The sequence below is a fragment of the Heptranchias perlo genome, chromosome 4, assembly GCF_035084215.1.
Source record: "Heptranchias perlo isolate sHepPer1 chromosome 4, sHepPer1.hap1, whole genome shotgun sequence".
In the NCBI taxonomy this organism is placed as follows: domain Eukaryota; kingdom Metazoa; phylum Chordata; class Chondrichthyes; order Hexanchiformes; family Hexanchidae; genus Heptranchias; species Heptranchias perlo.
The window spans coordinates 57,673,057-57,697,008 of record NC_090328.1 but is presented as its reverse complement, the minus strand read 5'-3'; the positions used below and the strand labels follow the sequence as shown (position 1 = coordinate 57,697,008).

Below are 23,952 nucleotides of genomic sequence, written 5' to 3'. Positions count from 1 at the left end.
ACAATACTTGTGTTTCAGGATCCGAATGGCCACTGAATCTCTGAAAACTTTCCAGCCAGCTGCAGAACCCTCTTTCACGGATTTCACTCTGGATGTTTCCAGAGAGGAGGAGCTCCTCAGAGAATTGTCGTTCACAAATGGTGAGTGTCTCTACAATAAACTGTTCCTCACTTGGCTTAATGTCCATAGGGAAGTCTGCAACATGGTCTTAAATAATCCCTTCTATTTGTTTTCATAACGCTGTCACTCAATCATCAGAAGTCCTGCCTATAGTAGATGTACGTTCATGAAATGAAACTGCAGCCTACTTAACCTCTGCTCTGGGTCAGGGAATGGTGTACAACCAAAAAAGTAAATGTATGCAGTTCTCATGCCCATCAAGATGAGGATTGTTACTGCTGGGGAATGGAACACTTAATTTTAGTCATTCAGTGTTGGTGTTAAGAAAGTATAACATGACTAAAGGTGGAGAGTGAAGATCCCTCTACTCTGCTTCAACAATGTTTCTCAGCCACAATTTCAGAAGAGCATCTCTTCTGTATGAATATGATTTGTCTCATTTCCCATGCCTGCTATCCTTAAAGCCTCTGAGCCAGATCGTCAGTTTACTTTAAGTAGTGAGTAGTTTTGAGCTTTGGGCCCACAGCCAGTAAGAATTGGCTGAGACTGCTCAAACTCATTTCGTAAAGGACTCTTACAATCAGCAGACACCGGCTGAGATGCTTGTATATCAAAAGTTAGGGAGGAATCAGAGGCAATTCCAGGATATTTTGTGGGGGGAAGGAAAAGGGGAGGACATAACCCATGCTTAAAAAAGATGGTGAGGGGGAATGTGTTCCCTCACCTCCTCACAAAGGTGGTATCTATGGAAACAGGAGACTTCATCCTATTGGTCTCAATTGATTCAAACCCAGATAAGAAAGGACAGGATGTTTACCAATGCACCATCCAATTCCCTTAGAAACCCTCATCATAAAGAGCTGACATTGAGTTAGTTGGATCTTTGTTTGGCTTTTCAACCAATGAATAGTTAACATTCAGTTTAAAATAACTAGTAAGAGAAAAAAAAGAGAATTGAAGGTAACATCTCAGTTAGAGTACGCTGCCTCCAAGGTTTTTGACTCTATGTTTAGAATAAGAAACTGAGCCCGTGCTACCAAATACTTATAAAAAATGCCAAACTCAATGTTCAAAACTAATTTTACAAATATATGTAGAAAACATTAATTTTACCTTTCAGAAAAAATGGGTGTTTTTTTTTCTCCATCAGGCTACACAGTTACACCCATTACAATATTTGCCTAACGACACAGCTTGTACTTTTGTACAGGCTTGTGCTTCATGCCACACTCTATGTGGTTCAAGAAAACAAAATATTAGCACAGACTATGACTTACGCAGAGTACATGAAAGCATCAGACAGCATGGTAACCTGGCTGGAAGAACCTTTCTTCATTTCAATCTATACAGACATTCACAGTAGGGCTGAGTGTTTGGGTTTAGTTTCAGAAATTCTTTACTTTGGGCATTCACAAAACTTAAATTCAAATCAAAAAAATACAAGATTTTAAAGGTTGCTGCATGAGTCTCCTAAATCACTCAAGATTGCGTATGTAGTGCATACTATGTTCTTCTTCTCACACGGGACCACTACAGAGCACAGACTGTTATTCACCACCAGACTGCTAGACTGCCAAAGATCAGACACAGTCGCCCTTTCAGGACTGAGACTGCCAGGAATTAGGCACAGAGACATTCCCCCCATCTTCAGCACATAACACAGAGTGGTGTACAACATTGATGTGCAACATTCACCATTAAAGTGGCAAAGAACTTTTTGATAATTTTTTAAAAACTGAATACTCCAGTCCGTGATTTGCAGTGGATATGTTTATGCTGTAAGGCGCATATGTGCTTGCACCTATCCATTGTATGATTCCATCCTCATGCACCAACAAACTCTCCCTCCAGCCCTCCTCCCCCCAACCACCTCCCGAGAAAGGAAAAATGCCAGTTCAGGAGTCCTCTGGCAAAAATTCCACTCCGATCTCTCATGGCCAATTAGGAAAGCCCCAGAAGGCCTCAGACCTTCTAATCATTATCCATGAGTAATTTACTTATGGGTTGCATATGATATGATGAGCTACTTCTCCAGAAACCCATCCAACATTGTGATTCTTGACTGGAACTGACAATAGCTACTTTTATATTGCACTAAGACACATACCAGTGCTGGCTCCCCATGCATATTGTAAACAATTTTACAACACCAAGTTATAGTCCAACAATTTTATTTTAAATTTTCCACATTCACCTGAGGAAGGAGGAAGCCTCCGAAAGCTTGTGGATTTTAAAATAAAATTGTTGGACTATAACTTGGTGTTGTAAAATTGTTTACAATTGTCAACCCCAGTCCATCACCGGCATCTCCACATCATGGTCCCCATGTATAAGCCTTGTGCAGCTGACTGCAATCTGAAAGTAAACTTGTCACAATTTGCTAAGGCCAGAGGCTGCGATGACCTGTTTTTACTGCGTCTACCTGGCTGCCAGCCTTAGTGAATAATGGAAAATTTATTTTCAGGTTACAGGACCAGTACATAGGGAACTGGCACCACCAGCACCAGACTCACATAATTAAAAGCAGCTTTTGTGAAACTAGTGATCTGGAACTGGAGGTACTTCCCTTAGCCATTCCTATTTGAGATTGGAATTAAGGAGTGGAGGAGCTGCAGGCTCAATTTTGGTCCTCATTACCTACCACTGGCTCTAGGGCTAAGTTAATGTGGCTTTTACAACTTCTGTCAGCCAATCAATGGGGTAAATTTTTCATCTGCACCGCCTGGGCAGTAATCTGGCAGAGCAAATCAACCACCTGTTTTATTCATTCCATTTATTTCAATAGAATATAAATTGGGTGGGTTCTACAATAGGCGGACGATACACTCTGCCAGATTACTGCCCAGGTGGTGAAAATGAAGATGTACCCCAGAATGTTTTATGAATACTCCAAATAATTGGTTGCATACATGCCAACTAGAAAACTAGCAAAAGCTGACCAACAGCTTCAAAAACACTGACACAGTCCCAAAATGTTGACATCTCAAGAATGGCCCTGATTATAAGCCTATTAAATGTGTAAATAAATAGTTTACACAGGCTTTGTAAGTTAAACTATAGGTATATCCAGCATTCCTTCACTTGTATTGGATGAAAAAAACCATAAGGACATGAAAGCTTGAAAGGGAAATCCAAATGTTGAAGACACAAAATTGGTAGTGCATTTCTAGGAGGGTCTGGGAAAGTAGTCCTTCCAAAAATTTAGACTTTTTACAGTAAAAATTGCACACTTGAAATGTTTTAAATAATGCACATTTATAGTTTACAATTTCTAGATTTTTGATCTAAAAAAGGAAAAACAAAGAGACATTTGATTTTCAATAAACCAACCAGACTATCACTTCCCCAAAAGTTACCTCGACAGTCGCTATCCCACATTCAAACCCCACTCCCCCCACCCCAGTTCACAAAGACACTCTACCTCCTCCAGACCCAGTTTACAGACACTGCACCCCATCCAATCCCCATCTCTTTACAGAGACAGTCCTGTCTCCTCCAACCCTCCTATTTCATACTGGAACTCTTCTCCCTTTCCCCCTTCAGTAGAACCTGCCACCTTTCTTCCATCCCATGTTCCAGCTGGCAGTCTTCTCCCTCTCCAATCCAGTTCAAGTTCATAATCTTCTTCCAAATCTATCCCACCCCCAATCGAACCTGATACTATTCTTCTCCTCCACTCAGGCTGGCACTCTTTTTTCTCTCCGCAGTTCCAGCTGGCACTACCCCCCCCCCATACTTCTCAGTTAATAGTGGCACTCTTCTTTGCCTCACCCCAAAGCACCACTTCCAGCTTCCCCCTCTTCTCTCCAAACTCCACTCCCAGCAATTACCCTTTTTCCTTTCCCCTTTCACTGCAATGCATTCCCCCTTCTCTCTGCACTGGCATCCATTTCCTACTTTCCCCCTCCCATTCATTGCCATCCATTTCAATTTCCCTCTCCCCTTCATTACCATCCATTCCCCTACCCTCACCCCTTCACTGCAATCCAGTCCTCTCTTCTGTCTGTCTTCAGTGCTGTGCTTGTTTGAGTCCTGCTTCTAATGGAAGTGATTATGCCTGCTGCATACTGTAGATAGAAATTTCTGTTCTTGTGACAATTCCTGCCTACACCATGTAGTCGTGCGAATCACTTCGCAGTGCAACAGGGGTTGGGTAGGAGCAGCACTGATGGGAGACAAACTTGGTTCACATTATTTTTGTCAGCAAATGCTGATAAATAGAACAGGTTATCAAAACGCTGACAGTTGGCATGTATGCTGTAAATGATATTCATGTACACTAGAGCCTAAAGTTCAGAGACTATTTTAAAAACTCCAAGTGCAATATTCAGTCATTTCTGCCCTTAAAGAAACATTCTGTCTGGCAATAATTTTATCCCTCCTTCCATAATTGCAATTTGAGCTCATTTTAAATTCTGTTTCCATCCTGCAGAACATATTTTGGCTGGCGATTTTTATCCATAACACTAATCATTTATAAATCTACATTCATGGCTTGCTCTGAGAATTCCTGATCCTCCATTTTTATTAGGATTTTACTTTGCCCTATTGGAGTCCTCTCTCCCAATGCTGCTGTCTCAAACCAAATAGTAACACAGGGCTGTTCATTTTAAAGTGTTTTGGTCACAGACTGGGAACAATGCTTCAAATAGATTTTATTCTGCTTTGTGCCTTAATCTAGAGTATAGTCCTGTGGGGGACCACTGCACTGAATCATTCATCACTGGCACGTATCATCTTTACACAGGAGATCAGATTCAGCTCTGCTCTATTGATTCATACTGAATTTGATCTCATTCAATGGTAGTAGATCAGTTTGTTCCCAGAGCAAATTAGTGATCTGACCCACAAAAATGTTTTAATTAAGAAGAGTAGAAATTGGTGGGGGATAGAAATCGGCCCATTTACACAACCCTTGCTGCAAATTATTTAGATTCAAAGTTGCTTTATAAGCGGCAGCACGAAGGGTGTTTTAGTGTACAGTAACAGTGATGTAAATATATCACCATTCATCAGTGCATTTAAATTTGGGTCTTTTCCAGATTCAACACAAAATTCCAACTGTGCTTGGAAGTAGGTCACCAATTATAAAAAGAGAAAGTTAAAACCTTTCCCATTCTGGAACTGCAGCGGTCAGTTACTTTGTGGAGATGTGGAGACTAGTAACTTCATCTCTGCTGGGAACAGCCCAGAATGTAACATTCCTGAGAGGAGTTGGTTGGGACCTTCACCTTATTGTACAGAACTAGATTTCTCCAATGTCTTCTATCAATGGGTTCCTTCCTTATAGCTCCCTCCACCAAATCAGAAGCAGCTTACCAGACAGATGCCTTCTTAAGGAGCTGGGTGGTGCAGTGAGTTAGACACTGGTCTTCCACCGCTTACATTTGAATCCATCCCAGACTGGTTGGATGAAAGTCTGTGCTGGCTGCAATGGTTCTATGTGAATTGAACTTGTTCGGTTTTGTGCTGTGGGCACTGGCACACAGCACAAAACTGCCCCGATTTGGCACTGAATTGGCAATTTCACTCAGAGAGGGCAGAGAACTGCTGTTGTGGGAAATAGAAAAATATTGCACTGGTACATTGCTTGTGCTCTTCTGAGGCACATTGTAGATAAAGGCAGAGCAGAAGGAGCTTTACTCTGCATCTAACTGTCCTGTGGCTGAACAGGTAATATTTGATACTGACGCTAGGTGCTTGGATAGAAATTCCCCAGCACTAATATCCCTTACCTTGATGAGCATAAAATTTGCATTAAAAAGCCTGCTTACTTAAATAAAGCCAAATCTATTTACTTAGAGTAGTAGTACTGACGTGAGTTCAATAAGATAAAACCAACCTGATTTAATATTTTAACTAAATTACATCAAGACCTTGCATGTGTGTGAAGAACAAATAATTAGTTATTAATAAAGTTAATTAAGAATGACATTATTTAAAATATAATGGTCAAACATTATAAAATGCAACATAGACTTGTTTGCATGATGATTCACTAAGTAATTTCACTATGTAAAAAAAAAAGCAGGCGGTAAAGTCACTTTAAATTCCACTTTAATATCTTGCTAGATAATTTGATAAGGGCATTAATGTCAGTGTTAGCAAGTCAACTGTTAAAATGCATATCATGTTAGCAACCTCTTGGAGTATCTCTAAGTGTGTTACCATTTAGAGTATACTTTCTATCACTATTCTATTTCTCAAAATGCACCCTGCATATTGAACTGCATCTGCCACCTATCTGCTCATTCTGCTAACCTGTCTATGAACACCTACAATCCCTGTATTCTTCTCCCAAGTTTGTGATGCCCCCTAATTTGGTATAATCAACAAACTTAAATACCATTACTCTTGTGCCAATGTCCAAATTATTTCTATAAATGGAAAACAAAGGAGGTCCCAGCACATATCCATGGGGCATGCCACTATCCCGATCTTGCCAACCTGAAAAAACATCCATTTACCCTACTCTTTGTTTACTGCCCTCTAGGGCATCCCTCTGTTGGCTACGCCTGATGCCACACTCAGGCACACCCAGGATCAGGGACTTGGGAGGTAATTTTAACCCCCAAGAACGGGTGGGTTAGGGATGGGTGGGAAGTTAAAATAACAGCTTTTTGGAGCAGGACCACACCCCAGCTCCAACTTGCCCATTTCTGGGTTTAACCCAGGCAAATTTGTATGCGTGTGCACAACAGACACCAGGAAGTCCCACCCCCTCTTAAAGCCGGCGGGCCGATACTTAAAGAAGCAATATACCTCATTGAAATACTTGACATACTTAACTCTTTGTGTACTGGAAAACTTAAATGAATTTAACCTTACCGTCGGGTTTCCCATCGCTTTCGATTCACGTCAGGTGAAAGCAGGTGAGAAGAGCCAAATCCATGCGGTGAGTGCATTTGTTGCACTGCTTGTGGGCCTGGAGGAGCAGGAGTGCTTCATCCAGGCCCAACAAGCTCACTTGGCCAACAGGACCCCCGCGATCGGCCAAACCCCCCCACCGATGGTGGACCCCGCCCAAATGGTGGACCCCCCCCCAAGATGGTGGCCCTCCACCTACCTCCGACTCTTCACCTGACCTCCAGCAACCTCTGATCTCCAAGCCCAAGCCCATCCATTCTCCTTCCTGACCCATCCGATCTCCTCCCAGGCCCAGGATCCCTCCCTCCCTCTGATCCCCAGCCGTGGCCTGCTACCACAGGCCTTCCCGCCACGCAGCCAGCTAGCCTGTCAATCAGGCTGACTGCTGGGCGCAAAACCTGGAAGTAAAATTTACTGACTTCATTAAGGTGGCGATGTGATCGCGACCCACAAATTCACCTTCTGGTTTTCGCACCCGAAAATCTCCCCCCCCCCCCCAGTCCCCGCTCCCTTCCCGGCTCGAGGTCAAAATTGTGCCCTTACTGTGTGTGGACTATTGGGTATGAAGCAGTGTCATGTCCACCAGTGATTGGATCCACACCCTCAGTCATTTTATTTGCACACTCTGTAATACGATCACGAATCATTTTTGAATTTATAAATGATAGATTTACATTAACTAGTCAAAGAATAAGTGGGATCTTCATGTGAAACGGAAGTAGAGGGTGGGGAATATTTGGAACAGGGCATGCAGTCATAATATTTTTAGATTTTCATTATAAATTCTTATGTCCATGTTTATAATGGAAACTGTTGATGTAAACTTGTCATGCTGTAATTACACCCTCCCACCAGCAGTGGTGATGCAGTGCCTCCACTAGAGGGAGAATGCAATAATAGTGTGACAAGTTTACATTGGCAGTTTCCATTATAAATGTGGAAATAGGAAGTTAGAATGGAAAAAGTTGGCAGGAAGTGCATGCAGGTGCAATATTTTTTATATATTTGGTTTTTTCAGAGAATATGGTCTCCCTTAACAACAACAAAAACAACCATCATTTATATTGCGCCTTTAATGTAGAAAAATGTCTCAAGGCACTTCACAGAGGAGTGATCAGAAAAAATGGACGCCAAGCCGAAGAAGCAGATATTAGGAGGGGTGACCGTAACCTTAGTCAAAGAGGTGGGATTTTAAGGAGGGTCTTAAAGACTTTGACTGAAATTTGGCTCACAGTTGGTGACACTTGCCCCTCACTGAAGCCTGCTCACCTGGCTACACATTCCACTACCTGCCCTGCCCATTGATGTAGACAGAAAGTGTGCACAAACATAAGCTTTTTAATATTGATAGAGATTGTTCGTACAACAATACCTCTGTGCCTGATACCCATGGAAAAATGTTTCCTCGTTGGCTCTGTTAACTTTGAGAAGGACTCCAGCAGTCTGCAGTTAGCTTAATGGGTGTCTTCACTTATTTATATTAGATCAATAACTGCATTAAGAATTATGATAAATGAGGCTTTTAGGCTGGAATCAGTCTCCATGGAAATGGTTTCTGCTGAAGCAGGATGTTGTTTAGATGCACTTTGTGCCATTTGGAGCTGGGATTCAGGATCTGAATGACACTCATATAGCACATTATTGATTAAGTAAGAATCGTTTTCAAAATATTAATGCTGTGGGCTCATTTTTTCAAGATACACTATCCACTAAAAGCCAGTGGTAGATATTGACTTTCTCATGTTTTAATTGATATTCAAGCTGCTGCATTATCATTTTTTGTTGTAAAATGACATTTTAGAGTCTAAATGCTTCTCATAAATGATGTGCTAGACTTTTTGGCTATGTGCTTATTTATATAATTGAAAGATGAATGAAGTGTTAATGTGTGAAGCATTGCTGTGAGGACACTAAAGTGCTGGCCAATATTTATCCCTCAACCAACATTACTAAAACAGATTATCTGGTCATTATCTCATTGTTGTTTGTGGGACCTTGCTGTGCGCAAATTGGCTGCTGCATTTCCTACATTACAGCAGAGACTTACACTTTAAAAGTACTTAATTGAATATAAAGTGCTTTGGGATGTCCTGAAGTCGTGAAAGACGCTATTTAAATGCAAATTCTTTCTTTTACTGTAAGGGCTGTGGAACTACAGTATAGTTAGTGCCTGTTGCTTCAAATCTGCAATAGTAAATCTGTTTAGTAAATCAATAAACTGCAATGACATAGATAGTGTTTTGGATGATACAGTCTCAGGACATAGCATGAACTCCACTCTACCAGCCTCATGAGCTAATATAACAGGGTTTTTGGAGTAGGCTGTTGCTGGTTCTTCTAAGAACATACGCTGCCTGAAAAAACTGCCTGACAGTGGCACTATTCCTACAATTATTGTGACCTTATTAATGTATCGATCATTTCTCAGGCACTTAATATCTACCTAAGAAATGGACAGGTGCTGGGCCACTGTGTAAAGAAACTGGCCTTGAATCTTAAGTGTACTATTGCCTTGTTTGTGTTAATGTTTTTCAATGGTCACTCTTAACTTAGCCTTAGTTTTGCCCAGTGATAGCTTACACATGCTGGGGAGGGGAATGCAGGATGACACGCACTTACTGATCAGGGTATATGAGAGCATTGATAGGATATATAAGGATCAGACTGAGTCTGATGCCATTCTCATTCAGTGTTGACAGGTGTATACTTCCTCCAGGATTCACTGGATAGTGGTCAAGTATGGCTGATTCTTCCTCTCCCTAGCCCATTAGAGCACAGGCCATGCCATGTCTGAGACCAGCACAAACCAGGGATTAAACCTGGGACCTTCACGGTCTGAATGGATTAGTACCGCACCACATAGTAAATGTATCCACTGAGGCACTGAAGGAAGCTCTTTGTTTTGCACTTGTTAACCTCGGGCAGCAATTTATGCTCTAAAGCCAGTTACAGTTGCTGTGTCTGATGAATACTGATGCGTATTTCCCAGGCAGCAGTTCTCTTTAATTGAATTTTCTGCTACATCTTGCCATTTGATCCTGATTTTAGATGTTGCTATTTTATAAATTACTTTGTCAAGATGACAATGATGAAACCAGTTAGAGTAGTTGCTTATGCACCTTAAGATAGGAATGTGCCAAGAAGCTTTAATTATCTTCAGTCCATACATGGAGCCACTTCTTAGATTCTCATCTAATGCAGAGCCTAATTGGTAGCCATTACAAAGAATAGGGGGCTTTATTACTGATTTATAGAAACTATTTGCTGATCTGTGGAATACCGAGATGTGGTTAATGTTCCAGTTCCAGATGCACCAGTTATCGACCAGAAGCAAAGCCGGCTGTATGATGAGGGCATTATCTGCTGGCAGCAGCCCAAAGGCACTCCTCCTGTTGACCACTACAAGCTTGAATACAGGAGACTTGATCAAGAGGAAGACTGTGTCTGGGAGTCTGCTGAGGATGTGCGCAGCACAAGTAAAGTCATCTCCAACCTTGACACCAATAGTATCTATCTCTTCAGAGTGAAAGGGTGCAAAAATTTTACCTACAGTGACTACAGCAAGGAGGTAGCTTTTCATACACCAGCTGCTCCAGGTATGTCCTTTGGGAGGAGGAGGGTTATGCTGAGTTATAAGTATAGTTACCCTTTTAAACTAGTAAATAATAATTATTAAAATAGATTATTTTCAAAGTGAATGTTAGTGCTCAAGATGCCCCAGAGGAGCATCTATTGAGTGATAAACAATACTTAGTGCTCTTGTTTTTGCTCTGTGCAGTTCCTGCCAGGTGAGCCAGGAATTGTGTGCTTTAAATATTGCCCCAGGATTGATTGTTTTTTTAGGTACTCTGATGTTTCTTTTAATGGGGGCCTTTCCTATCCATTTTACAAATATATAGATTTTTCTTTTCTTGCCAATAGAGTGGTAGTAAGAAGAAAATAATAACAAGAAATTACCTCAAATAATATAAAGCACTTAATTGTACATATAAATACCTATGAAGTGACTTTTTTCAAGTTTTTGTTTGTACAAGGTTTGGAATCAGAATCCAAGTCATCAATCTCCCATAGTTGCCTTGCCTGGCAAAATGGCAACCCACCCATACCCTAGGAGTAAGCCTTTAACTTAGTGGCAGCATTTCTGCCTATGAGTCAGAAGGTGAAGGATTTGAGCCCCACTTCAGATAGCCTTGGCAAGTGGAGATTAGAACGTGGTCTCTAAATACTGGGTTAATATCCAGTGGGTTACTTGTGCCTGGACTGAGTCATCACTGGTGGTCGTATTCCTGCCTTTGAGTCAGAAGGGTTCGGTTCAGGCCCCACTCCAGACAGCCCCGGCGAGCAGAGTGCCAGCTCAGAATACTAGGTTGATGTCCAGCGGGGGTACTTGCATCTGATGTGTATAGGTACTCTCCTCTCCCACTGTGAAAGGTAGGTCGGGCTCTTTAGCTTTGGTTTTAGCCCACCTAGGAGAAGGTACTCCAAAGATAAAAACCATGAGGAAGGCAACAAGAAAGCATCTCAGCTACTCTTCCCTAGTAAATGGCTGAAGAACCTCATGATTGAGACTTGAGGTAGGACCTGCTCGAGGACAGAGCACAATGTGCCTTTGTTTATGTTCTAATCCCGGACAGCCTGTCATGAATTTTTCATAGATGTGGTGCCTGGGTGGTAGCTCTATTGATGCCTGATATCAAAATATTCCATTGTATTTTCACATGTATGCGAAATATGTTTTCCTTGAGGTGGGACTGAATTTGGGACAAAAATATTATTGTTCTATATGCATAGGGAATTATTTTTAGTTTTCTGCTTTAATCCAAGAAAAAAAATGGATAGATTTCAGACTCAGGACAATTGTGAAAATTCTAAGATATTGGGACCTTTGTAGGTCAGACATTGTAATGTATGCTATACTAGCTGGCTGAATGTAGTTATAGAATCATAGAATCATACAGCACATAAGGAATCCCTTCAGCCCATTGTGCTTGTGCCAGCTCTCTGGAAGAGCTACCAATTAGTTCCACTCCCCTGCTCTTTCCCCATTGCCCTGCAAATTTTTCCTTTTTAAGTAGAGATCCAATTCCCTTTTGAAAGTTACGATTGAATCTGCTTCCACCACCCCTTCAGGCAATGCATTCCAGATCATAACAGCTCGCTGCATAAAAAAAAATCTCATCTTCCCCATGGCTTTTTTGCCAATTATTTTAAATCTGTGTCTTCTGGTTACCAACTCTCCTGCCAGTGGAAACAGTTTCTCCCTATCTATTCTGTCAAAACCTCTCATAATATTGAACATCTCTATTAAACCTCCCCTTAACCTTCTTTGCTCTAAAGAGAACAATCCCAAGTTCTGTAGTCTCTCCAGATAACTGAATTCCCTCATCCCCGATACCATTCTGGTAAATCTCTTCTGCACCCTCTCCAAAGCCTTGACGTCGTTTCTAAAGTGTGGTGCCCAGAATTGGACATAATACTCCAGCAGAGATCTGACCAGCGATTTATAAAGATTTAATATAACTTCCTTGCTTTTCAACCAGTTCCAAATTTGTTTCACTCTGAACAACTAAAACATATTCAGGAAGTTACTAAGTTTTTTTGTAACTGTTCAGAAATTACTAAAGATCAATTTACAGTTAACCCTAAGGTTATAGGACCTCTTAATTCTCAAAAGTATTTAACATTAGCACTGTATTAAATTAGTGAATGGTTAAATTTAAAATAGTCCATTTATTTTCCTCCAAGCTTTAGATTTTAGTTGACCGTAGATAGTTGGGAGATTGTTACTTTACATATTTCCTCCTTTCAAGATTCTATTTCTTGTCATCAAGTACGTACCCTAGTGCGGCCAAAACCAGACTACACATTTAAAAAAGATGTTTACACACACAAAACAGTCTGATCATGCATTTGCAGAATGGGTTTCAATCACACATGAACAAAATGATCTACTTACACACATGCAAAATGACCCCATTTTGTGTTCATGTGTGTGCAAGCAGCCTCTTTTCCCGATATGTGATCTTACTGATGAGTGAAGCCTGTAGCAGTAGTGAGATTACTCTCTAATTGCCATTCGACTTGCTTATGCTTAGGCCTGAAGCCAGAAACCTCCCCCTGTCTTTAGTGAGTTGTTATATTTATAGAATTTCAAGCGTTGATATTAGAAGTAGTAACTTTACTGGATCAAAAACACTCAAAAGCATAAAGCCAATCAGATAACAGGACAATTTATTTTTCCTACCCTTACAAAGTAGAAAATTTGTTTCTGAGTTTTTTTTTCACCTCTATTAACAAATAGTAACCTTTCACCACAGTCTTATCGTTTATAGCCTCAAAACCAAATTTCTTCCTTAAAACCACGGGTTGTGGCCAGGTATAAAGTAATGTACTCTAAAGCAAGCAGACAGCATTTAGCAAATAAACCCAATAGAGTTCCCAAAAATAAAACAATTGATTCAAAAGACTCCCTGTACTATCCATTCTATGATTCTATAGCGGGGGAATGGGACTAACTGGATTGCTCTTAGAAAGAGCCGGCACAGGCTTGATGAGCTGAATGGCCTCCCTCTGTGCTGTAACCATTCTATGATTCTGTCCTACTCCGTCAAGAGGACAAGACAGCTCACGGATGCTGTCAGTATTACTCTTTGGTTGATCTAACAGGAGGAATATCAGAGTGATGCATAATGGAATTTTTTCTGGTCCTTCCCTAGCACCTCTTCCCTCACTTTTATCCATGACTTCTGCACAACAGAACCCTCCAGATCAGCACAAGTGTGAATATTAGTTCAGATTGGGATTCAATCTCAGGGTTTCCTCAGCTTGTCTTCTCCTCAGAGTCAGTAGTTAACCCTTTCACTGTCACTAAGCATACTAACCTGTTCCTGATGATAGTAGGACATATAGATGTTCCTGAAACTAATTACAACTTATTATCAGATTGTAAATATAATCATAAATAGTGCTAGACAGTGATTTATTTTTCATGCAGCAAATTTATCACAGTTAGGTAAAATTTAACCTTACTTATGAATCCTTGCCTAAATCTTAAAGACATTTACAGCACAGAAGGAAGCCATTTAGCCCATTATGACTGTGCCAGTTCTTTACTACAGAAATCCAGAACTAATCCCGATGCCCTGCTCTCTCCCCATACCCTTGTATCTTCCTTTGCTTCAAATGTCCTTAAAAGGTGCAGTGATCTCTGTCTCAACTACTACCTGTGGCAAATCATCACCCTCTGCATGAAAAACAATTCTTCTAACCTCCCATCACTTTCTTAGTGACAATTTTAAATTGATGACCGCTTGTCAATGAATCCCCAAGTAGAAGTAGTCTTTCCTAATCACACCAATCAACCAAGTAACAACCAACCTTTTATAATTTTAAAAATCTTTATTAAATCTTCTTTTAGCCTTCCCTGCTTCAGTCCCAGTATCTCGAGTTTATCCTCATAACTATAGTTTCTCATCCCTTATAGAATATAGTCCCAGCTTTGAACCAAAGGTTTTTCTAACTATCAAATGATCCCTTGATAGTGAATATTGACAGTGATGTTCCAATGAGCATCTTTCAGCTGAACTACAAAGTGTAATGAGCAAGAAAATCAGTGAGAAAATGATATTGAATCTTATTTGAAAAGTAGTCACTTAGAGTAATTCAGGATCCATGTTTTCCTCCCCTCTCCTCACCTGAAAGTAATGACACATGTTTTGGTACCATTCCACTGACTGCCCTCTCATACCTTGCACAAGTGGCCATTCTTTCTGTGTGAGGATAGACAATACATATCAGTATGTCTATTCTGCTTTGGACGTCAACACAACTGAGCAGATTCTGTCCATTCCTGATGCCCACAAATGCTTATTTTCTAGCGGGGTGTTTGGATAGTGATGAGAAGCAGGAGCCCTGGATGATTTTCCACTCTCTAACCTAGAGGTGCTGAGGCCAATTGTAGCCTACCAACTACTGCCCTGAGCTTCCTAGTCTGTAATACTCAGTACCGCACTGGACAGTTCATTTACCCACTGAGGCCCCACTTCAATATCCCTTTGAGGTCAGTAGTAACATTTCTGCAGCAAAATAAAAATGGAATAAGGTTACAATTTCCCAGTTTATTCCAAGAACATGTCAAAGATGTACAACTATATTCAGTGGATTATCCTATTTATCCTATGAATGAAAGGGAAAGAAAAGTCAGTGGTGCTGCAAATAGCTGAATGCAAGAGATGACACAGTATAATATCACAGTTATATTTTAAACTGGTCAAAATCTACTCTGTCTTGATCAGCAGCAGAATTCCAAGAGTGGGAAATAGTCACTGTTTAGTGCCCTGTTGAGTGTTTTTATGCCACAAGTATGGTACAGATTCTGAAATATTAATTGATTTAAATCAGGGGTGAGCTACTCCCACAATTATACTTCAATACTGGGTTGTGCACTTGGTTTAATTTGCTTGTGGACTTGATTTAAATTTGTGCTCCCAGGACCCACTTTCACTATGAAAATTAAATTTTAAGTTTGTAAGCACCAGTAACAGGGGTGCACTCCTGCTTTAGTTCCAATTCAGTTCATTGGGCAAAATAATCTGTTTCCAGATCCGTGACTGGTGTTATTAGGGGTGAGGGGTGTATAGGATAGTATTGGTCACTGCAGTAGGATCTATTTGCAAATAAAAGGTTGATGAACTGATATATTTAGCAATTTGTATTGCCATGAGCAGGGTATGAGACAAACCAGGAAGCACATTATCATAATAAAAAATGAATGTCCAGAAAGCCTACAGCAAAGCCACTTGCAGATTTTTATATGGATAAAAAGTGTGCAGGCTGAAAGCTGAAATGTCTGTTTAGTCCTCAAGCATTTCTTTTATTTTCATTAACCAATTACAAGAGGAATAATAGACCAGACCATATAGGGACCATAATAACAGAAATGGGTCATCTCGGCTCCAAGCTTCAGAGTTAATGGGCTCTACATTTGTTACATAACTTTTATATAATCTGAATCCATTGCCATCAATGTGTAGCAGCCCAGGGAACAATTTGTACAATAGGCTGGTCGCTTCTCATTTTTAAAAAAATTGTTTGAATATTTTTTGATTTTCTACTTCTGCTTTCTTTATGCAGCCCCTTATTTCTAATATTCTTGTTTATTTTAATGATTCTTCTTGTATTTTAATTTGTCCCACATGTTTATATTCTCTTTTTTATTTACAGTATTTGTAAATTTCATCATTATTTCCACCCCCCCCCTCCCCCCATTTCTCCTTACCTCTTAGGTCTCATTATGTCATGTGCCATTTCCTGGGTGAGTTGCTGGACAGGTGAGACCTGCTTTGAGGTCTCTGCTTACGTCACTTGTAAATGTGTGAAATCTTGCCACTCGGGGAGGAGAATTTAAACTCATGTACTGTCAGTCCTGGTATAGCATCTTGAAGCACTGATGAACTGCATCACTCCACCATTCTATTTTATTACTTTCTCTTTTCATTTTTGCATTTTTCTTTTTATAATTTTGTCTACCTTATATTTGCCACCAAACAAACGATTAACTGGTCATTTATCTCAACTCTGTCTGTGGAACCTTGCTGTGCATAAAATAAGCTGGCGCATTTCATTTTTCACATTCAATTGTTCACGTTTTCTTTTTTCTGAATTTCTTTGTTCTATAAAACCACTATTCATTTTCTTGTGGGTGTGGTCAGTACATTCAGCAATTGTTTTGTACAATTGCTGAATGCTTTTAAGTTAGACTTGACTAGTAAGTAAATTGATACGATAGGATATTATTTACAAAAAAAGCTACGTTGTACATTGATTTTATACAATGTGCTCTGTACACATTGTGGAGTTGTCTTATTATTCAAATGTTTGAACTTTTTTCACTAGAATGATCATTCTTAAATATACAGTAAAACACTGCACTTAATTTCGTAACATACTTTCCTGACAGCAATAAAGCGTATTTCAGATTTTAAAGGGGCACTTCTTTTCATCAAGAATTGCTCAGCAGATCATTTCTCATTTGTATTCAAAGACACAGTGCAATAACATAAATCAAATTGAAACGTAGCATCATGTGTCTTGCAGATAAGATTATGTCAAAAAAAGTTGGCACAAAGGTTTTCTTTTTTATCTCCCTCCTCAAGACAGTTTCGTCAGACACTTTTACATGAGGACAGTTTTCCTTTAAATAGATCAAGCTTTGAAATACCCAACAACATCAACCAAGCAGCAACGTCTTTTCAATGAATTAATGGAGACGCAAACTGTTTTCAAACAGTATGTGTGGGCAGAGAAATTGGAGAGGGTTTTTATGTCTCCACACTTGTGATATTATAAAAACATGACTCCAAATGTATTGCATATGTTTATTAATGGTGTTCAGTACCAAGATACTGTAAAACAAATTTGATAAGGTTCTGCTTCTGATGCAGAGCCTCACTCAATGGGAGCACGGATTGAAGAATTTGGCACAGAGGTCAGTGCTCCTGATTTTGCAGTGATTAATTTTAATTATCTGAAAATCGGGAGTGATGCAAATTGGATGGCTGACCTCCGCACTTGATTCCCCAATTAGTGTTCCCGAGACTTCGTGCTGAGAGCTTTTAATGATTTACCCTTATCTGGCAAACAACTTTTTGAAACAAAAATCAATGGCAGCTGCACAATAAAAAAAATATCGGCCCAGAAATTGTTTAAAAAATAACAGCGAGCTCAACAGCGCTAACTGTTGTTAGTGGCGAAATCGAGGATCACATTCGCACATGTGGAAATCCAGAACTTGCTGCTCCTGGTTCGCTGGTGATATGACAGCTTCGAATTAAAGGGATATCACTGGCTGGAATCAGTGGAAACAAGGGACCAGCGCCAACATGCTCTTGTGCCCAGCTGGAAAGTAACTAATATCGCCACAAAACAGGGCCGCTTAAAAATACCAGGTCTAAACTAAGTTTTGACAGTGCATTAAGTCTTAATGACTGCCAAACAACTAAAAATTAACTTTTAAAAATGTGGAGCCTCATTCCTCTTTATTTAAATAGTTTTGGTCAAAAAAAATAATGTTTTAAAAATTTTTTTTGAATGTTTAAATGATTATTTTTACTTTTCCCTTCTGTCTCTTTTATTTAATTTGATTGTTTCTCACCCTCTCTTTTTTTGCTGTCTAAGACTGTTTTTACAAATGATTTTAGTGTTGTACCTATCACTTCCTGGACTTTCCATTCCAGCTTGCAGAAAATCTTTGCAGCTTGTCAAAAATACTGCAATCTGATTGGTCGAGGGGAGAGAGTGATCCTCTCACTTCTCCCATGAGTCCTAGCTTCACTGGATCTAACGCTGGGCTCTTCTCCGCTTCCTATTAGAGGAAAGTGCACCCAGTAAAGACCACGGTAAGTTAGTGGGTTAGTATAAATCTATGGAATGGCGAGCAGTGTTGGTTCGCAGCTCCGAGCAATTTCTGGGCCGATATCATCTTTCTGTAATGTGATAGTTCCATGACATCACTGACAATTATTTATACTTTTTTATTTTGCATCCCATTGTTGCTATTTGTTAACCAGAAGGGTGGGATGGTGTACGCTGTAGACCTTTTCATACTGCTAATCATACTGTTCTGTCATTTGCATACAGGCAGTATTTTTCTATAGAATGATGTTAATTTTGCCACTTTTTCCTCATCTCTTGGTCAGAGTACTTAAAGGGGAAGAAAGGTTTAGGGGATTTTTTTTAATGTTCAAAGTAAATTTTAAAAAATTGATCTCTTTAGAAAATGTAAGTTTTTTTTCTGCCATGGTGACCCTCTAGTGCAGTCTCCCTCCAAGCTAAGCTGCTCCCGTGATATCAACTACGAGCAGTACCTCTTTTCTTTGAAAACTGTTTTATTTCCAGCATTAGATCTCCCCGTCCATTTTATTACACTGAATCCTATATTTAACATCTGCTCCTCCTCTTGTAATTTTTTTTCATGTTAGTTTGGAACATGTACTTTGGAAAACCAGTCCTGACCAATCGCGTCACACTTATATACTGCCCACTGCAGTGGAATATAAAATATATAAACTTCCTTACTGTTTTTTTAAACAAAAATACAGAAAAATTCCTGTTTTATTTTTCTTGAACAATTGTTGCTGAGCATTAAACTTTATTCTGTGCTAGGAGGGGAGGCAGGTGGTGATGGGACATTGGTATTTTGTTATGTGAAAGGTACTATAAAAGGAGTAAGTTATGAGGGACAGCACTGACTAGGTGACTAAATGGCAGCTGAGGAATTGAGTATGACAGATCAGAACTCTGTCTTGTTTCAAATTGTAAAAGGCTTTTAAAATTATTCCTTTATGGGATTTTGCTGCTGGTCAATTGGCGAACACTTTAATTTGATTACTGCTCACTGGAAACACCTCCTCCAAAATTACTTGTTTATGATGATGTTTCTGGGGTGCTGTTTCAGCGCAGTGGCATTTTCAGTGATGGATTCTCATTTGGGACCTGTTTCGCCTGGATTCGACCCCATGGTGCCAGAAACATAATTTCTAATCAGGCCTGGAGCCTTCCTGCGATCCACCCAACCATTCTGCAGACAGCTATTTTAAATTTATGTAAATGAGGGGGCCCTGGTGTTGGGGTGCCGAAATCCTGGAAGGTACGCTTGCAATACACCAGGGGTAAGTTGGAACAATATAAAAGAGGTGAACCTGTTGCCAGTATTAGCTGAGACTGGCGGAAGTGCTTTACTTTGGAGCCTGCAGCCTGAAGAAAATTTCAAGAGAGCCGTTAAAGCATTTTTTTTTACCTCACATCTGAATTGAGCTAGATTTACCTCTGACAGCTTGAGGTCCTGGGAGACCACCAGGAACTTTTTCCCCATCCACAGTAAAAGAGGTTCTGAGTATCAGATATGTGATTCCCACTGGGCATTCTATTGTTTGCAGTTTTAATGGAGGAGGAGGAGGACAAGGAGGACGAGGAGCAGAACAGAATGGAGGAAAGGTGAGTGAGGTAGCATTTGAGGAGGATGCACCCTATGAGATATTAATGCCCCTCCCACCAAAGAGTTTACAGGCCATGCAGACCGTATGAAGATCTCAGTGAGGAGCTCTGCATGAGAAGAGTGCACTTCACCAATGAGGCCTTAGAAGAGCTGTGCTATCTTCTGCATGAAGACTAGTGGCTAAAATCATCTGTGCAGACTGCTCTGCCTATGGCTGTGACGTTACCACTGCACTCAACTTTTATACCACTAGCTTATTTCAAGTAGCCCTGTGGGACCAGTGCAATATCAGTCAAGGTGCCATCCAGGCATGCATTCATCAGATAATTGCAACAAGGAAAAAACTTCTATGACGCTACTGCAAATAAGGGCTGTGTACTCTAGAATGACACCTGTCAGTTGCTGCACATCCTCGGAGACTGATCAGAGACTACACATAGATATGATGTTCCTCGAACATCCTTCAGTGCAGGTGGGAACCCATGAGATCTGGGTTCAAAGCCACGGGTGGCCGTCTCCTCACCCTCTGCTGGGAAGGTGGCACATCCTCACCCACTCTCCATTCCTCCAGCACACTCATGCTCAGTGAATCACCTGGTGCCAGTTCCTCATTTTCACTATCTAATTTCTCCCCAGGTGAAAGTATCTTAGCAGTGCAAGGGAGTGAGGAAGCAACTGATGCAGGGGGCGACAAGAGGGGCTTGGCACAGAGGAATATGGAGCAGGCTCTTGATCGAGGGACTCTTTCCTCAACAGCCTGTTCCCTCATCTTCATCACTGTCATTGTTATTCTCATGGTTTCACGATTCGAAGAAGAGCAGGGGAGTTCTCCCGGTGTCCTAGTCAGTATTTATCCCTCAACCAACATCACTAAAACAGATTATCTGGTCATTATCTCATTGCCATTTGTGAGAGTTTTGAACAGAGTATTGTTTCAAAGGCTTGATTTAACTAGATCCTGTGAATCTGCCGGTAATCTTAAATCAATGGAATGAAAATCAAGTGAGTTCTATAACAGGCGGCGATCCACTCCACCAGATTACCGTCCATTTCTCCGTGACCTCACCACACCCATATTCTGCAATTCCTGCAGCCTTACATTCCCAGCCGCACCCTGCAGTCTTCCAACTCTGGCCTTTTGTACATCCCCGACCTCCCTTTGTCCCACCATCGGCCATACTCTCGGGCACTCCTTCCACCTCTCCACTCTTCAAAGCCTCCTCAAAATCTACCTTTTCAACCAAGGCTTTTGGTCACCTCTCCTAATACTCGCACGTGGCTCGGCATCCACTCCTTTATTTCTTTTATCTATATTTTTTCTTCTCCCCGCTATGTAACACACCTTTTATGTTATGCAAGTTATTGTAGTTACTCTTATGCACTTCCTAACAAGTCATTCCAGAGGGAGAGAATTTGAGGAATGGTGCGTGTTAAGGGCTGTTTGAAAAGTCATTTTGCCTCATTAAATAAAGGGATTTTACCATTGCTAACCGATCCATTAGTCACTGTGCCCCTGGCCTGTGCAAATTTCTCCACTTTATAGAAACCTTTCATCTGGTTACTTGTAGCCTGGAACTGTTTCTGGAACTAAGCCCAATTTCGATTGAGTTAGAAGTAGTTCCAAATTTCATTAATTCTCAGACTTGTAAGAGCAAGAATCTTTGAAAACTGTTTTGTGTGCTGGAATTTAAATGAGCCATGCATGTGAAGCACTGCCTGTGATGGCTGAGGTCAGGGCACAGCACTTTACACAAAGTCCCACATTTCCAAGGTCAGGATGCCCTAAAGGAAAGTTGAAGTGGGGTTATTTTATGGTGGGGCAAAATTCCAATGCTGAGGTGAGTGACTCTGGTTTTACTTTTTTTCCCCTTCCATTTCTTCACTGCCAGTTTCAGATAGTAAATGCTTCTTGACAGTATTGATTAGTGTTGAAGTTACATTAATACCTTCCTATTATCGTACAAAGAAACATAGAATGAATGCATCATGTACCAAATATTCAGGTGCAAAGAAAACTGAAGGTTTTCATGCCTCTTTAGGGTTAGAGGTCATTTGAGATTTTGGTTTATAAACTCCCAGTGGGCATTTGTACATTCCTTATGAGTGTGACAATATCTTGATTCTTGATTTAGTAAACATTATGCAGCTTCTAAACTGTTAAATGGACCCTGTTCCACAGCAGAAAACTACTGGACTCAGAGGGCAAGAGAGCTAAAGTCTATGAGTTGCAGTCATTGTCCATCTTTCAGATGGGTGCAACCTCTGCCGTTACTAGTGCAAACGTTGCGTAAAAGGGTTTTGCAGTTGAACACTTCTGGGGTTACAGGGTCTCTGAAGTTAAAACGTTTTACTAGTGTGAGAATCTGGACCCCCTTCTGTCCATTCTGTTTCTATGACACTGCAATCATCAGTAAAGCAATACAGCTTTATCACTTCATAGTATCATAGTATGGTACAGCACAGGAGGAGGCCATTCGGCCCATCGTGCCTGTGTCGGCTCTTTGAAAGAGCTTTCCAATCAGTTCCACTCCCCTGCTCTTTCCCCATAGCCCTGTACATTATTTCCCTTCAAGCATTTATCCAATTCCCTTTTGAAAGTTACTATTGAATCTGCTTCCACCACCCTTTCTGGCACTGCATTCCAGGTCATTACAACTAGCTGCATAAAAAATGTTTCCTCATGTCGCCTCTGGTTCTTTTGCCAATCACCTTAAATCTGTGTCCTCTGGTTACCAACCCTTCTGCCAATGGAAACAGTTTCTCCTTATTTACTCTGTCAAAAGCATTCATGATTTTGACCACCTCTATCAAATCTCCTCTTAACCTTTTCTGTTCTAAGGAGAACAAACCCCAGCTTTTCCAGTCTCTCCACATAACTGAAGCTCCTCATCCCTGGTACCATTCTAGTAAATCTCTTCTGCATCCTCTCAAAGGCCTTGACATCCTTCCTAAAGGGTGGTGCCCCTTACTGATGAACATGGTTTATAGAAGTGTACCAGCATCTTGATCCATTCAGTAAGTAAATTAATTAATTGCTTACAGGAAAGTGGCTTCTTTTGTCTTATTAAAACCATGATGCGGTGTAAAAATATTTTCCTTTAGACTTTGAAATGTTAACAATTTCTACTTTGAGTTTGCTAAATCCCTGGAATGCCTGCTGTTTACATGGTGAGGTATTATAGTGAAGCTCTTACACTCTCAATACCATGGCAGAGTAATGTTATTTTCAGAGAATGACTCCTAATAGTTAAAAATTCTGTGGGGCTGAAATTCTGTGGGGGTTCCTCTGGTGGATCCTCTGCTGTTTCCGGCAGTTTCCTCAATAAGAGATAGGAGCAGGAGTAGGCCATTCGGCCCCTCGAGCCTGCTTCGCCATTTAATGAGATCATGGCTGATTTGATTTTTACCTCAACTCCACTTTCCCGCCTTTTCCCCATATCCTTTGACTCCCTCGCTGATCAAAAATTTGTCTAACTCAGCCTTGAATGTATTCAATGACTCAGCCTCCACAACTTTTTGGGGTAAAGAATTCCAAAGATTCACGACCCTCTGGGAGACCCCTTATTCTGAGACTATGCCCCCTAGTTTTAGATTCCCCCATGAGGGGTAACATCCTCTCAGCATCTACCATATCGAGTCCCATCAGAATCTTGTATGTTTCAATAAGATCTCCTCTCTTTCTTCTAAACTCAATGCCTAGTAATCAGGTGGAACTTCTGACTGGCCTTTACTGGGCAAATAATGGTGAGGAGATGAGGCTAGGGACAGGTACTCCCTATGCCGAGCGTCACTACTCCTCAAGCTCCAGTGAAACCCAGAGTGGTGACTGGTACACCAAGTGAGTGGAGGCATAACGGGCTCCACAAGGGTGTATGTGCACCCCACCAATGGGGTCCAGGACAAGCAAGTGGCCTGGATCCCTGAAGATTTAATTCTATTTTTTAAAAGAGTTACTGCAGATATGCCCCCTT

The 23,952-nt window shown here is 40.7% G+C and overlaps 1 protein-coding gene across 2 annotated transcripts in view; it reads left to right on the top strand.

Moving 5' to 3' along the window:
- Positions 1-23,952, top strand: part of trim36 (tripartite motif containing 36) — a 96,122-nt gene that overhangs the window by 48,288 nt on the left and 23,882 nt on the right. For both annotated transcript variants that reach the window (XM_067982972.1, XM_067982971.1), the window contains exons 7-8: positions 19-140; positions 10,290-10,583. In XM_067982972.1, coding sequence (XP_067839073.1) covers positions 19-140; positions 10,290-10,583 — 416 coding nt within the window. The remainder of the gene's footprint in view (positions 1-18; positions 141-10,289; positions 10,584-23,952) is intronic.